Raw genomic sequence first — 14,114 nt, 5'->3', positions numbered from 1 at the left:
AACGAAAGCGGAGGGGCGTTGCCAAGCGAACAAGACATCAGCTGATTGGGCGTCAGGCCGCCAATCGGCGTTCTCCTTTCAGCCGGCGGCGAGGCGAAGGGGTCTGCGTGTTTCCGGAAGACGTGGCCGTTGTCGTCCAGCTCCCACCGCTCCTCTCTTTCTCCTTTCCCGTCGTCGTCCCGCCGCCACCATGATCTCCCTCTCGGACACGCAGAGTGAGCGCCGCGCCCTCACCCCGTTGGCTCGCCGTGGGAGGGGCGCACGGGTGGTTAAAACCGCGTGGGCCGGCCGGGCCGTGGGGTGCCCGCCGGTAACCACTGACGGGAGGGCTGGACGATCCCGGTGTAGGGCCGCGCATCCCCAGCCCGCCCGGGCCTTCGTCCTTTGTTCGCGCTTCCCGCCTCGGGAGTGTGGGTGAGGGGCGGGTCCGGGGAGTGCGGTGGGAGTCTCTGAGAAGGGCTCGGGGAGAGCTCACCTGCTCCTATCTGCATCGCTGCGCCCCGGGGGTGCTGTGGATGCGCCTCTACCTCGGGGGCCAGCGGTGCTAGGGGTGCTGATTGGGTAACGCTGATAGTGAGTGCGGTACGAGCTTAGAGGGGAGTTTACCAGGGCACAGACAGCATCTTCTGGTGGGCACTGGGCTGTGACGTGTTTTACATCAGTGGTGTTGCTGTGAGGTGGTGATGGCAAGGAAGGAATGAATGAAAACTGAGTAGTACCCAAAAGGGGCAGTTGGCTGACGTCTTTTCCCCTGTGCCTCGGTGAAGACGTTAATAGTTTTGAGTAGATAGATGTCAGTGTCTTTACTGTTTCTTTTAACTGTTACTGAATTAAGTGTTTGCAGGTAACATAGAAGGGGTTTTAAGGTGAGGACCATGCATTGAGTCTGAAGTGAGCAAAAAAACAGCTTGGACCTGACACTTTGCTTTCCCTGACTAAGAATAACTGGGGTTAGAGGTACTGAAAGGGAAAACAGAAAGAAATCAGAAGTTCCATAGACACTGAAACTGCAAAGTAAAGGAGGACTTTAGGTTTTATTTAATTAACATATCACGCATGGTACGTTCTCAGTATAGTTATCATAAAAGGAAATGAGCATTAAGTGCTTTAGTGTCGCTTGAAGGAGGGCAAGTGTGAAAGCTGTAGGAAAAAGAAGTTGAACTTGATAGCAGAGCACTGAAAACGTTGGAGAGCCAATTGAGGCAAAGGGTATAAGTGGGCAATAAAATAGGATAACAAGACACATGGTTAATGACTTCTTGAGAAATTCAGGTGCTGTGCTCTGTTACTGGAATGGGTATTAAATCTTAGGGCTCATTCTTAGGTATGTGATCTGTTAAACCCTTGTGGGCTTCCCTTTTGCCCATTCCCCGATTGTGCCATCCAAAGTATTCATTGGGAAAGAAAGGTCTGTTTACTATTTTTACTTGTCTTAGTTTCTTTCTGGAACGTTGAGCTAACTTCTACTGACTGTTGGCCTTAACATTCAGAGTTGAGAGTAATAGATAAAATAAGGTGCAGAGTGAGGTTTTTGAATTTCAGTATTTTTCTGAAATTCTGAAGATACTTCTTTAGATATTTGGAAACTTCTGTTTGGAAAAATACCGAATTATAACACAAAAACTGCATTAGTCTATTTCTTCTGAAGGACTTTAGAGCATTCTCATTTTTATACAAAAGATAGAGAGTATGCAGTTGTCCTCCCTTAGCTTCCATAACCAGTCTATCTTAAGACTCAGTATTTGATGCTTTGCTGCAGTACTCACACAATTCATGGGGTTTCCGTAGGAATATTGAGAATGCATTGATCTCTGTACTCTGCACATCATAGCTACTAGCCATGTGATATTTATTTTTTAATATGTGTATATGCATTTCTAGACATTAAAAAAGTTGTCTTTGAGTGGTATATATTTTATGGTTTTAACAGTAGTTTACACCTCTACACCCCTCATAAAGATTCTTAGCTTCTTGTTTGCAAAGACTGTAAAAAATGGCAGGGCAAGACATACTTAACTTGGCAGGCTTTTTTTTTGGGGGGGGAGGGGGGGGTTGAGTGGGGGAAAGAGTTCTGGTATGAATTGGATCGTAAAATCTACTTGAAATGAGTCCATAACTACTACCCTCTGTTGCCAGTATCTCATCTGCTTTCAGCAGTAACTTTAGGATAATGAGAATTGTGGGCATTTTTTTTTCCCTGTGCTAACCAGAGAGTATAGTTGACATCTAAAGGGAAACTGAATCTGCTGTGGCAGTGTGTGGTTACAAATGTTTTTCAAGTGAATACAGAAGTGTTAGCAGTAATTGCAACAGCTGTTGGGAGTAAACTTGTTTCTTGCCTGCACCCCACTCTGTGCTTTGTCTGAAGAAGGAACGAATACTCGCTTCCCATGGCAGCATATTTATCTTATTGGCAGCTGGTAATTCCTTTGGAATCCTGCCTCGGAGTGTTTTCCTTCCGGAATACAGATTTTCTGCTCTTTTAAAGCAAAGAGTACTAGAAGAAGGGGCAGATTCCAATTTCTATGTTAGTTCTAGTTGGCGTATTCAGTGGAGATGTGATTTGCAATTAATCTATAATTTATTTTAAGTAAGTACTGTAAATGTCTGCAGTGAGTTAATTGTTCTGGGTTAGGTAGTGGTTTTAATAAAGAGTGCTTAAAAAGCTTTAATGTGGTAGACAGTACTGTAGAGTTAGACAACACCCTGAGGTCAGCAGTGCTGAAAGGAGAAGTTAGGGAATCTGAACGTCGCTGTAACAAATCTCTTTACTCTGAGCTGTTTTGGAACTTTGTTGTTGTTGTAAATTAAGCATCTGAAATAGACCTTGTTATGCTCCTTTATTCCTGAGCTCTTCAAGCAATGTTCAGTGATCAAGTTGATGCTTGGATTGCAACACAGATCTAATAAAATACATTCAGAATCTCTTCCAGATATAATTTGGCTAACGGTAGCAGTAAAAGTCTCTGCATTTGTTAGGCCACGCAAAAATACTGAGATCTTCAAAGTATACTGGATTGCCAGCCTGACTGTATTAATGCTGCTGTTTTTGTTAGCTATGCCTATGTAGCTTGTAGATTTCTAAATTCTCCAGCATAAGATGGTGAGTGCGTGGATAAATGTCAAGGCTTTTGCAGCTAAGATTGCTGCTTTTCCTGTTATTTCTCATATTCAGTCTGTGTGAGAGTCAAAGGAAGGCCATAGAAGTTTAATTTTAAAGGTGTGGTGTACTTCTGTATATGCTCTTCAAAATGCCTCTGAGTCTATTGTCAAATGGTTGTTTTAGTCATAGCTTGACACTTCCAAACAAATAAATCTTCCATCCTGCTCTTCCCTATCCAGTGTTTCTTGAACAACCTTTACCAACAGGCAGAACTCAGAGGTACTTACCATCTATGAGTTCTGTGAAAACTGGCAGCTGGCAGGAGATCCAAGCTAATGTTTAACAGCCATCAGCATGTGTTGTATGGCAGGAGCCTACAGCGTTAATCTGTGTTGTATTTAATCCGGAAGTTGGGAAAATGGGATTGCTGTGCGTGTAATGTGGAACGTGAGGTCTCAGGAGGACGAGGTACTTGAGTGTTTGCAATAAGCATTATGGGATAAGAGTTGCAAATGGAAAACAGGGATTCATTGCCTGTTTCCTAAATCATCCTTGCTAGCAGTAAATCAAAAGGGAGGTTTCCCAAATACATATACATGCTTTTCTTGCATTCAATTTCAGCATATTGTTAAACTGGTCTTTTTTACAATAAGCAGCTTTCAAATCTCTCTTTCTGGTATTGAAACAACTGGTTTATACAGGACTAGCTTTATTTGTACATTCAGGGAAATGTTTAAGTAGTCATGAAATAGTCTGTGAGCTCAACTATGAATTTAAATTTTGTGTGTTGCATGTTTCAAGTTTGTATCAGTTTCTATGCATGAGGTTTTTTTGTTATCGTGTTATGTAGTATATTTAATTTTATTTCTCTTTGCAGAGATTGGAATGGGTTTAACAGGCTTTGGAGTGTTTTTCCTTTTCTTTGGAATGATACTCTTCTTTGACAAAGCTCTTCTTGCTATTGGAAATGTAAGTGTGTACTTTTTGATCTTAAATCCTGCCCTGCTTAAAATTAAGTATATGAATAAACTTAAATATATGTATATTTTTAATAGAAAACTGGGCTTTTAAAGATATTGTGGTAACTTAGTGTAAAGGAGGAGTTCTACTCAATGATCTGAGTGAATCATTTTCCCTGATTAACAATGGAGCAGCTCACCTCAGACAGGCAGCAGCTTGTCCTACAGTTGTGCTGATGCAAATAGGATCTCTAGTCTAGCTATTATTATGAACACTTTCTTTTTATGATCTTGTAAGGTGTCTCTGAAAGCTAGGGATCTGTTTGGATACCAGTGGGTTCTGTACATTCTGTTAAATACAATTTTGCTGTGCTTTATCAGGATAGAGGGAAGCGTGATTTGCTGATGATCTGGGCTTAGAAGAGCAGATCACCACAGTAGAGAATCAGTTTTTACCTAATTGAGGTAAAGCAGGGTAGCAAATAAGTCGTCGGGCTGGTACGTAAAATTCCCAAGGGAAAGTAAAATAACATTGTGTTTTCTTAATCTGATATTGCTCAGCCTCAGCTGTCCTCAGCTTTGCCAGCAGCCAGAGAGCACAGCTTGATAGAGACCTACATCCCCTTTGATGACCAAAAGTCTGTGGTCCAAATTGATCAGTTTTGGTCTGTGGCAGCAGCATCAAATACTGAGGTTTGCTGGAGGGAAATTCTATAAGTCTTTGAATGTGAACTCACACTGAAAGTGTAAAGAATAAAACAGTGCTTATGTTGTCTTCTTTTTAAGACAAGGTGGAAATGCAAGATCCAGCTTAGGGAAAATGATGAGATTGTAGGTAGGAAGAGATGATGAAAGTCTATGTGATAACCAAAGACAGTGCAAGAGAAGTTACTGTATCATTAGAGGAAAGCTTAATTATGACAGAGAAGAAAAGGGGAAAAGGTGATAAGGAAGTAGTTTTGTGGTTTGTTGTATTTTTGTTTTAAATAACATGAACTTGAATTTAATCTGTTAATTATGAGTAAATCTGAGAGAGAATCTCTTTCCAGCAAAAAGATGTTGCCCAGATGTACGCTTACAGAATGAAGTAATACACTGTTGCAAAGAATACTCAGAGCAATGTTAACTAGTCTGGGCCACTGTGATGATGTTCAGCCTGTACTGGAACTAGTGAATAGTAGTCTGTCACACAGGCAAAACCAGGAAAGGTAACTGATAATGCCCTTCAGCTTTTTTCATGTTTTGCTTTTGCAATGATCGTCACAAGCTATTGATGATGACCATTATGGAGTCTAGGAATCTTAGCTGTTAGTGGTACTAAACTTCAGTAGTGACTGCAGGTAATGATTGTATTTATGTTACAGGAAAGACAGCTGTTGTCACCAGGTTTTCTGACATGATTGTGCTTGTCAGAGACCACAAAGGTAGACTCTTAAAATCACTAATAAGTTCTCTCATTATTGATCTTTATATTAAAATAAGTTGTGCAAAAATGCAGTCTAATTTTGTAGACTAATATGTGCTTGCATTCTAAACTTAGGAATGTATTTAGCTGTTTTCTTTATTTGTTTGGTTTTTATCTCTTCTAGGTATTGTTTGTGGCTGGCTTGGCTTTTGTTATTGGTTTAGAAAGAACATTTAGGTTCTTCTTCCAAAAGCACAAAATGAAAGCAACGGGCTTTTTCCTGGGTGGTGTGCTCATAGTTCTGATTGGTTGGCCTTTAATAGGAATGATTCTAGAAATTTATGGGTTCTTCCTATTATTCAGGTAAGACTTGTTTCAAAATTGCTTTCTGTATTGTTGTATCAAGGAATGCATGTACTTATTTAGTGTACTGTATTACAAACTGGGCAAACAACGTTCTCTGAATGTTCAGTTTTGATCCATTTTGTTTAAAGTTGTTGGATCACATTTGTGAGAGATGAAAGGATTGTATTATTCCAGGACTCAAATTTGCTAATGTTTGTGAGACAGATATCAAACTGACTGATTAGATATAATGTATATTACCAAAATAACTGTACAGCTTCAAAATATTTGGGAAATCAAATTGTTCCAAGTGCTAAGTTTCAAGTATTTCCTTATAAAAGAAAACTTGAATGCCTAGATTATCTTGGTTTTGTTGGTTGAGTTGTTGATTGTTTGGCTTCTTCTGTGAAAAGTGTTCTCTTTTAATTAAAAATTAAGCAAAATATGTGCTTGCAAACATCCTAGCTTCTCAAGATTTCATTCTTATGGCAGCCCCAGTGAGGAGGTGTAGCTTCTCTGGAGTTTTGTTGTACTTGTGCCATGGTTGGAATCTATGAGATGCTGGTTTTGGTTACTGATGTCTGAGATGACTTAAACATTTTTCTTCCATAGGTGTTACATACTTCATACGTTACAACAGACATTTTGCATCTGTTACAACATGTCATTTAAATTATGATTATGTGTGAAGGTGAAAGAACCTGGGATGTTGCAACGTACTGCTTATTTTCATGGTTGAAGTTTCATACTTCAGAAAACAAAGTTGAAAGTGTTTTAATAAATAAGAAGGGAGGCTTTTGTTGGTTCCAAGACTTCTATGTAGAAGACAAAATTCCATCTAATGCTTATTTATTTAGTACAAGGCCCACTGATATTTTTTTTCAAGTGTTCAGTTACTGGATAAATAATAGTTTAACTGAAATTAAAAACATTGCTGCTCTTTTTTCCCACTTGGTATGTTAATCTTACATTTAAATACTTTTTAAGACTTTTCTGAAAGCACTTACCTTGCCTAACGCACACATTTCTGAGAATTCATCTTGCAGTTTTAGTGTATGCTTCCTTCTGTTTTGCAGTGTGTTGCTCAATTCAACATCACTACAAGTGATTTGAATATCATAGTATTTAACTGAATCCTTTCACTCACACTTCTTGGATGTGTGACACAGGTTTAATCAGCCAGTACAAAATAGTTTAGTATATCTTTCCAACCAGAGTTATAAGCAAATGTGCCTGAGTACAGGTATGGTTATTCATGGATTATCTATTGTCTGCCCTGGCTAGCACAGTAAAATAATGTTGAGAGGATTATAGAAGGGCAGTCATTATCCTAAATTTGATAGGACAAATAATTCCAAATGAATCTTTTTAACATAATTGTCTCTAGACAACTTTTCCTAGTTCTTAATACCTGTTAAGATCTGTATCTCTTGCGACAGTGCTATCTAGTTCCTATTTGAAGTGAAGCTCTTCGTTTTGCTTCAGATTTGTTAATTTGAACCATAATGTTTCTGGCAGCTTTTTGTGTGGCAGTTGCACTGTATTATACTTTATTCAGTCTCTTGATTTTTAGACCACTAAAATAGTTCTGTCAGAATTTTTGTGTGTAGAATGTTGTCTTGTACAGTTGGACTTCTTGTACAAAGTCATCTTTCACGCTGTAGAGGAAATTGCAGAGATCCTGTTATCCACAAAACAAAGGTTTTAGATACTGGTGATCAAGAATACTTGATCTAAAGAGCTAACAGCATAGCGAAGACTTTTATTTGATTTACATTTTACTGTAGTGAGAGAAACACAGCTGTAATTTTACTCTGGATTAAATCTTGAATATCTTTCCCCTCTTTATTTAACATTCTACCAGTAGTTTCCCATAAGAGGTTCAGTTCTTTGCCTTTACACATTCAAACTGAATTCCCTGGAGATGGCTATTGCAGTATGGTCTCTCATAGTCTGAACTGCTGTCAGAGCCTTGTTCAGATCAAAGATATCCGAAGTTCTTGCTGAAGATGCTATCCTAGCTTTAATGACTATTTTGCATTCTTGGCTACACCAGTTATTTCATTCTGTTTTAAGTGGTTTGTGTGCCCTATATCACAGTGTATAGGTTCAGTGTAATGATCTGGATCTGGTCTTTAAAAAAAAATAAATACATAGGTAATCCAGGGTGGGAGGAAGGGGTGGAGCTTGCTGTTATTGATATTATCCAACAGATTGTTTTTCCAATGAGAGGATGGTGAATAGTGAAATTCCTCTGGTCAAATGTGACAGAGGATGATTTACGTGCTAATCTGTGCCGGAAAATGTGCAGCTCAGCAAGAGAACTTAGAATGCCAGCACCAGCTGAGTTGCTGCAGTTGACTTCAGACAGCTGAGACACTGCCACAGAAAATCCTTTTTCCTGCTGCAGAGACAAACTGGCAGTGCAGGAGTTAGACCATACCAGCTATAAAATGCTGCATATCTTGGCTCGTTATTCAAATTCCTGACTTTACAGGTATTTCTCCATTAAGTGAGTGCACAAACATGTGCTTAATTTTCTTCAGTCAATTAAATGTTGCCATATCTGGTTTCAAAGGGGATTACCTAGAATTGCCTTTCAAGTGTTTTTACATTGGATATAGGAAGACGAATGATATTGAAAGAACGTATTTCCTGTAAGGTTAAAAAGTCTTTATCTCAGTGTTTATGGTAATTTTGAGAAAGTAGATGGGAACATCAGTTCTGTTGACTAAGTTGGTTATTCATCCTTTAGTTAATTGTCTGAACAACTGATTGTGAGTGTTGCCAACTATGAAGAAAATGTTTACAACAACTTAAAATATTTCTTTCCTGTATGTTTCCTCATTTCAGAGCAACATTAGAATAGTTTGTTTATAAAAACTAATGCACTATTTTTATCTCACCTAAAGGGGGTTCTTTCCTGTGGTGATTGGCTTTATTAGAAGAGTTCCGGTCCTTGGTTCTCTCTTGAATTTACCTGGTATAAGCTCGGTAAGTGTTTGGTACTTAATATAAAATTTAAGTCTTTTGCTGTTTTTCCTGTTCCATTACTTTTGCAATAATAGAAATGCATTGGAAGTAAATCAGATGCAGCTTTTTAGAACAATGGATTTGAGTGTATTGCTGAATACGTTTTGTACCATACAAATAACCCTCATTCCCAGTGAGAGGCTTTTAAATGTAAAAGAAACAAAAAACACCTTTTCAGAAGCTGCCTGTCCTTAAGCCTTGTGAAGGGGAAAGAGCCCTGGATTGTGACTCAGGATTGTGACTAAGAATACCAGGGTTCTGGTTCCTGACTCACTGCTGGCTCTAGGTGACCAGAGGCAGAATATCATGCCACTGTTCCGTGCCTCTTCTCCTGTTTGTCAGATGCAAAGGGCATTTTTCTTCTTTGTACAGTATCTGGATGTATCTAAGAAAAGTGACCTCTAGAAACAAAGAGGTTTGCTCAGTGCTAATTTGCAGCTTGCATGGTGAATCCAGAAACTCTCATCATGCATAATCATTCATCAAGTACAGTATTTAGTCAGGCCTGCTGTAACGGATTGATTCTTGCTATTTACTAAGCTTTGTACTTCTTCAAATGCAGTTTTCCATTTTCTTAACTAAATAGCCAGGGATTTGAAGACAGTAAACGGGTGCCAGAAAGATGGTAATCTAGGTAGGGTATTTTGGTCAACTGCTTTTACTGTGATAATTCCTGTATGTATTTTAACACAAATGTTTTTAACCCTAGTTTTGAAAACTATTGTTTTAATAGCTACTGCTTAAAAATTAACAGGGGACGTAACTAAGATACAGTCTGTTTTTAAAAAATCAGTTTTTAAGATCACCTGTTCCACTCTTACAGCTTAGGCCAAGTTCTGGCTCATAATTCATGATCAATTGAATGTTTTACTTGTCAATTGATCTTCTCGCATTTAATTTGATCATAATGGGGTAAAATCTTGTTTTAAAAAGATAATTGTTAATGTTTTATTCAAAGCCTACGTAGGCTCAGAAGAGAATCCACAGTAATGGTCAGTTGAAATATCTTACTTGGTCTACTAATGCATGTGTGGCTGATACCGCATTGTTTTGTTTTAATCATTAAGCTAGCAGTGTATTCTTCTGTTTCTTTTTTCATTCTCTTGCATCTTCATGTTGCACTGTTAACGTCTTATATGAGAAAACATGTCATGTAGAAACACAGTTGCAATGTAAGATACTTAATTTCACAAACTTAAATCATGAAACCTTGGTGAGTACTACTCATTTTCAGTCACATACCAACTGTGCAAACTGCAAGTTGCATTTGAGACCAGTTACATTTTACGTAAATGTAATGTAGCTTAAAACTTTTTGTTTCTTTTTTTTTTTACAGCTTGTAGATAAAGTTGGAGAAAGCAACAACATGGTATAATGACAAGAGGGCAGAAGACTGATTCTAAACTTATTGTATTATTTATAAAATCCTTTTGAAGAATACTCAGCACAAAGATTAAGTTGTGTACAAAGGAAAGGCTTGTAACATTCTTTACATAACAGTTTAAATTAAAATGTATAGTCGACAATATACGTTAGAAGCTCAGCAAGTATGCTTCTAGGAAAAGTAACTCCAGAGTTCAGGAGGTAAACTGAAGAGGTGAAAGTCACGGAACAATTCACATTACAACTGCTCAAGACTGTATTTGGTGGGTTTGAAAAAGGCAACGAACCCTTCTGGATTTAAAGGTGCCTGTGCTTTACCTCCTTATTGTGAAGGTGCAGTAGAGCAGACAGGCCTCCATTTTTAAGGTCACTCCAACTTACTCAACCTTCTTCTTGTTACCCTCGGAGTGCAAAACAAACAAACCAAAACAAATAAAATACAGAAAGCTTCTTGTGTAACAAGAGATACACCTTTGCATGAAAGTTGAGATGACTATTCATCTTAAAGTATATTATGACTAAAAAGGAAGCCCTACACTTCTATTGTATACATTTTTTTTGTAAATATGTGGTTGAAATAAAACATTAAGATAATGTTTCAAAGCCAAATGTAAGTTGATTGTATTTGCCTTCTATTTTGGAATAAGCAGAAGGTCAGTCTTCAATAACTTCAGTCTTAAATATTGGCTCCAAACATGTAGAGTTCAACAGGGAACTCTAGAAACTGACTTACACTCCTTCCAGTTTGTTCTTCTTGAGTCGTGTTATGTCGGCACCCAGGTGAGAATGTAACCCCTTCTCACTAACATGAAAACCTTGAAATATGTCCGGTTAAAAAAAAAAAAAGCACTTGGTTACGGTGCTGACATGGATCTTGTGAAAAGCATCTTATTAAAATATGAACCTTTGTTTTTAAAATGGTTTGAAGCTAAGGTTTTTGTTTATTCTGGAACTACGAGTTGACGTTTATTTTTTACAATAATAAAATGAAAAGTGAAACCCTGTGTATGTGAGTCTGTGGGGAGCAAATTTAGTAAATGGGCTAATTAACGATCAAGTGCCAATCTCAGTGTTACTTAACTTGATCCTTGGATTATCTTCAGATAACTCAAAACTTGTATCAATCGTAACAACGACTTAGCTGTTGCCTGGAATGTATGTCCCCTACTAATGCAAAGGTGACGTTTCTGCTGCTCTTGGAATGTTAAGCATTGTGTACTTTCAATAGATATAACTATAGATATCTAACAAAAGTGATCAAGAAAATTGTATTTGTGAAGGTCTTGGGGATTTTTTGATGTTCTTTTTCCCTTCAAATGCAATCCTAAAAACTTACTGAAATGCAGTGATAGTATTTCAAGTAGCTGTGTAGTCTTAAAGGCCTAATGACTGATTTTATTATTATGCAGTTAAAATTGGTATTTTTTCCAAACATCTTTTAAGAAGAATTCTTGGGTACTGTTTTGGAAGTTGCTACAAAGCTATTTGTATAAGGCATGAGTGTTTTTTCACTGTAACTGCATTAGTGGCTGCAACATAGTCTTTCGAACTCCCATATTTAATTAGCTTCCTTCTCAAGCAGGCACAAAATGATTCAGTGGAAGAAAAATTCCGTGGCAGTTAAGAGCGAACAGTATCTGAGAAAACACATCAGAGTTTTCTTAAATGTTTATATGAAAAGGTTGACTATATTTGCCTGATAGCATGTGTTACATATGGACTAAATGTGACTTGTGGCTTCTACCTCAACAGATGAACCAATTTTTAACTGTTCCTGCAGAACTGTTGTGTGTTAAATGACTAGAAATAACACTACAGCTGTTCAGCAAACTCATCATGTTTGCTTTGGTAGAGCAGTAGTCTGTACTGTGGGAATCAAGTGCTGTTTAAAGCAGTGTTCATCATTTACATTACAAGTCAGCTACCTGAAGATTTTTCTTGTCTTTTGAAAAGTAATCTGATGGGACAGGTGGATTACACCATGTGACTGGAACTCTAACTGAAAGCAAATAGCTTGGTAAGCTGTAGTATTTTCATTGACAAGAAATCTGGCATCTTTCAGGCAATGCATTACTGTATATTATCTTTTAGCCCTCTGAAACTGAGTTGTAGGCAGTTCATCTTGCTTCTGTTTAATTCTTTGTTTTAAATCAGAAGTCAATTGTTGTCAGATATAAACTTGTGAAATGTATGTGAGGGAACAAAAGGGTATGCTGAGTTTCACAGTCTTAATCCCTCAATGTAATGTTGTCTTTTAGATGGTTTTGCCAACATAATTGTGGGTGGCAGCAATGGTCTAAAACTACTTAGCCTTAAATGTTTCTGTTGTAAAAAAAAAAAAAAAAATCTCTTAACAGAAACACGTTTGGAACATTTCCCCTTTTAAATGTAATTTATAATTGCTGCTTAAAAAAAATTGTAAGGATGGGTTTCATTCTGAGCAAATGGATACTGTAAATACACTTGTCATATCTTGAATAAATGGGTACCTTTTTCTATAATTTGTCTTTGTGTCTCTTTACACTTGAATTCTGAGAAAATGTTTTGACAGGTTTTCTTTTCCAAAGGTTAAGGACTACATGCTTTGCTGTCTTATGGTGATGTTACTCGCATAGCGAATAGTCTTCAATTAATCTTAAATTAAAAAGTTGCCTCTGACAATAAGCATTTTTATTTTTTATTTTTTTAATATAAGCATCTGCCTCTTGCCCTTACAGGCATCTTTCTGCACATAGTAGAGTGCTGCTGGATCCCAGGAGCAATCCTGCTTGCAATGCGGAACTGCCAGGTGAATGGGACCTTCTCAATTGCAGTGAATGATGCTTTCCTTTGCTTTGTGCCTCACTACTGTATAATTCCGAGCACCTGAACTATAGTACTTCGGTAAAAATATGTTTCTGAAGGCAAGAGCTACAGCTGGAGTCATGGTCTCAGCTTGTTATTCGTGTTCTAGCTTCAAACATCACAACGTAGAAATCACAATTAGGTGGAAAATTGTTAAACTACCACGCCCTCTTCATACCAGAGGACAGGAAGCAAGTGAAAGTTTAGGAGGAAAAAAAGCACATCTGGAACTTAGAGCAGGTTCTGCTCCCTCTACTTTCAGTTTAATTCAAGGATGTGAGCGTGACTACTCAATATCACAGAGTGCCTTGTATGCAGACTTGTTATTTTGCACTGATGCATTTCATAGAGTAGAAGAATGCCAAAGCGGGAATTTAAATTTGTTGTTGAGGTATTTTTGTTCTAAGTACAAAGTAATGCCCTAAAAACTTAATTTGACTGAAGTTGTAGCGTTTCTACTAACTTTGGTAACATTATTTGTATCCTTAGAAATCCTAAGAGATAATGCTTCCTGGTTTTAAAGGAAAAAATATTTATATTCAAGGCACACTTAGTTGTATCTGTTAAACTGTGAGAGATATAATCTAAACTGTGTATAGTTCATGGCCAGTTAGTTTCAGAGAACAGTAGCCATTAATTAATCAAGAATACTTTGACATTGTTATTGCTCACAATATGGTACCGCTATCTTAAGAGACTGTCAGCAAGGTTATAAAAAAGACATCTCTGCAGTAGACGTCACAAGGGGAGACTTTATTGGATTACTTTAAAACGAATTCCTTCTCACGTTTCAAGCTAACTTCAGTGTACGTGCGATTCTAGCTGCCACCTTTCTGGTTTGCTTAATTAATGCCAGCCGTCATTAGCACCTAGTTTACCTGCTCGCCTGGAAGTGTTTGCTGAAAGCAGTGTGAGCGGCTGCCGCCAGGGGGAGCTGCGAGGAAGAGAAACGCCGGGCAGCGCTCCTCTGCAGCACTTCAGCGTTGGAAATGTTTGTCCGGTTTCCCGTGTCCTCCGGTGGGAGGATCTCTGACAACTGGCA

The 14,114-nt window shown here is 38.1% G+C and overlaps 1 protein-coding gene across 1 annotated transcript; it reads left to right on the top strand.

The window, feature by feature from the left end:
- Positions 1 to 96: 96 nt before the first annotated feature.
- On the top strand, positions 97 to 12,729 carry GOLT1B (golgi transport 1B). Its single transcript, XM_065742496.1, has 5 exons — positions 97 to 215; positions 3,981 to 4,072; positions 5,652 to 5,830; positions 8,725 to 8,806; positions 10,182 to 12,729. Exons 1-5 carry the CDS (start codon positions 191 to 193, stop codon positions 10,218 to 10,220), a joined length of 417 nt encoding a protein of 138 aa, XP_065598568.1. The 5' UTR covers positions 97 to 190; the 3' UTR covers positions 10,221 to 12,729.
- The last annotated feature ends 1,385 nt before the right edge of the window (positions 12,730 to 14,114 follow it).

The sequence above is a fragment of the Cyrtonyx montezumae genome, unplaced genomic scaffold, assembly GCF_038088225.1.
Source record: "Cyrtonyx montezumae isolate F1298 unplaced genomic scaffold, pur_monq_1.0 scaffold_3, whole genome shotgun sequence".
Lineage (NCBI taxonomy): Eukaryota > Metazoa > Chordata > Aves > Galliformes > Odontophoridae > Cyrtonyx > Cyrtonyx montezumae.
Note: the sequence above shows the minus strand (reverse complement) of the source record. Positions and strands in the feature narration are given on the sequence as shown.

Bases quoted from the DNA above. Each gene is read 5' to 3' on its own strand.
- GOLT1B (XM_065742496.1), top strand. From the start codon at position 191: ATGATCTCCCTCTCGGACACGCAGA. The intron at 4,073-5,651 runs GTAAGTGTGTAC...TATCTCTTCTAG, and splicing joins CTCTTCTTGCTATTGGAAAT to GTATTGTTTGTGGCTGGCTT. The intron at 5,831-8,724 runs GTAAGACTTGTT...TCTCACCTAAAG, and splicing joins GGGTTCTTCCTATTATTCAG to GGGGTTCTTTCCTGTGGTGA.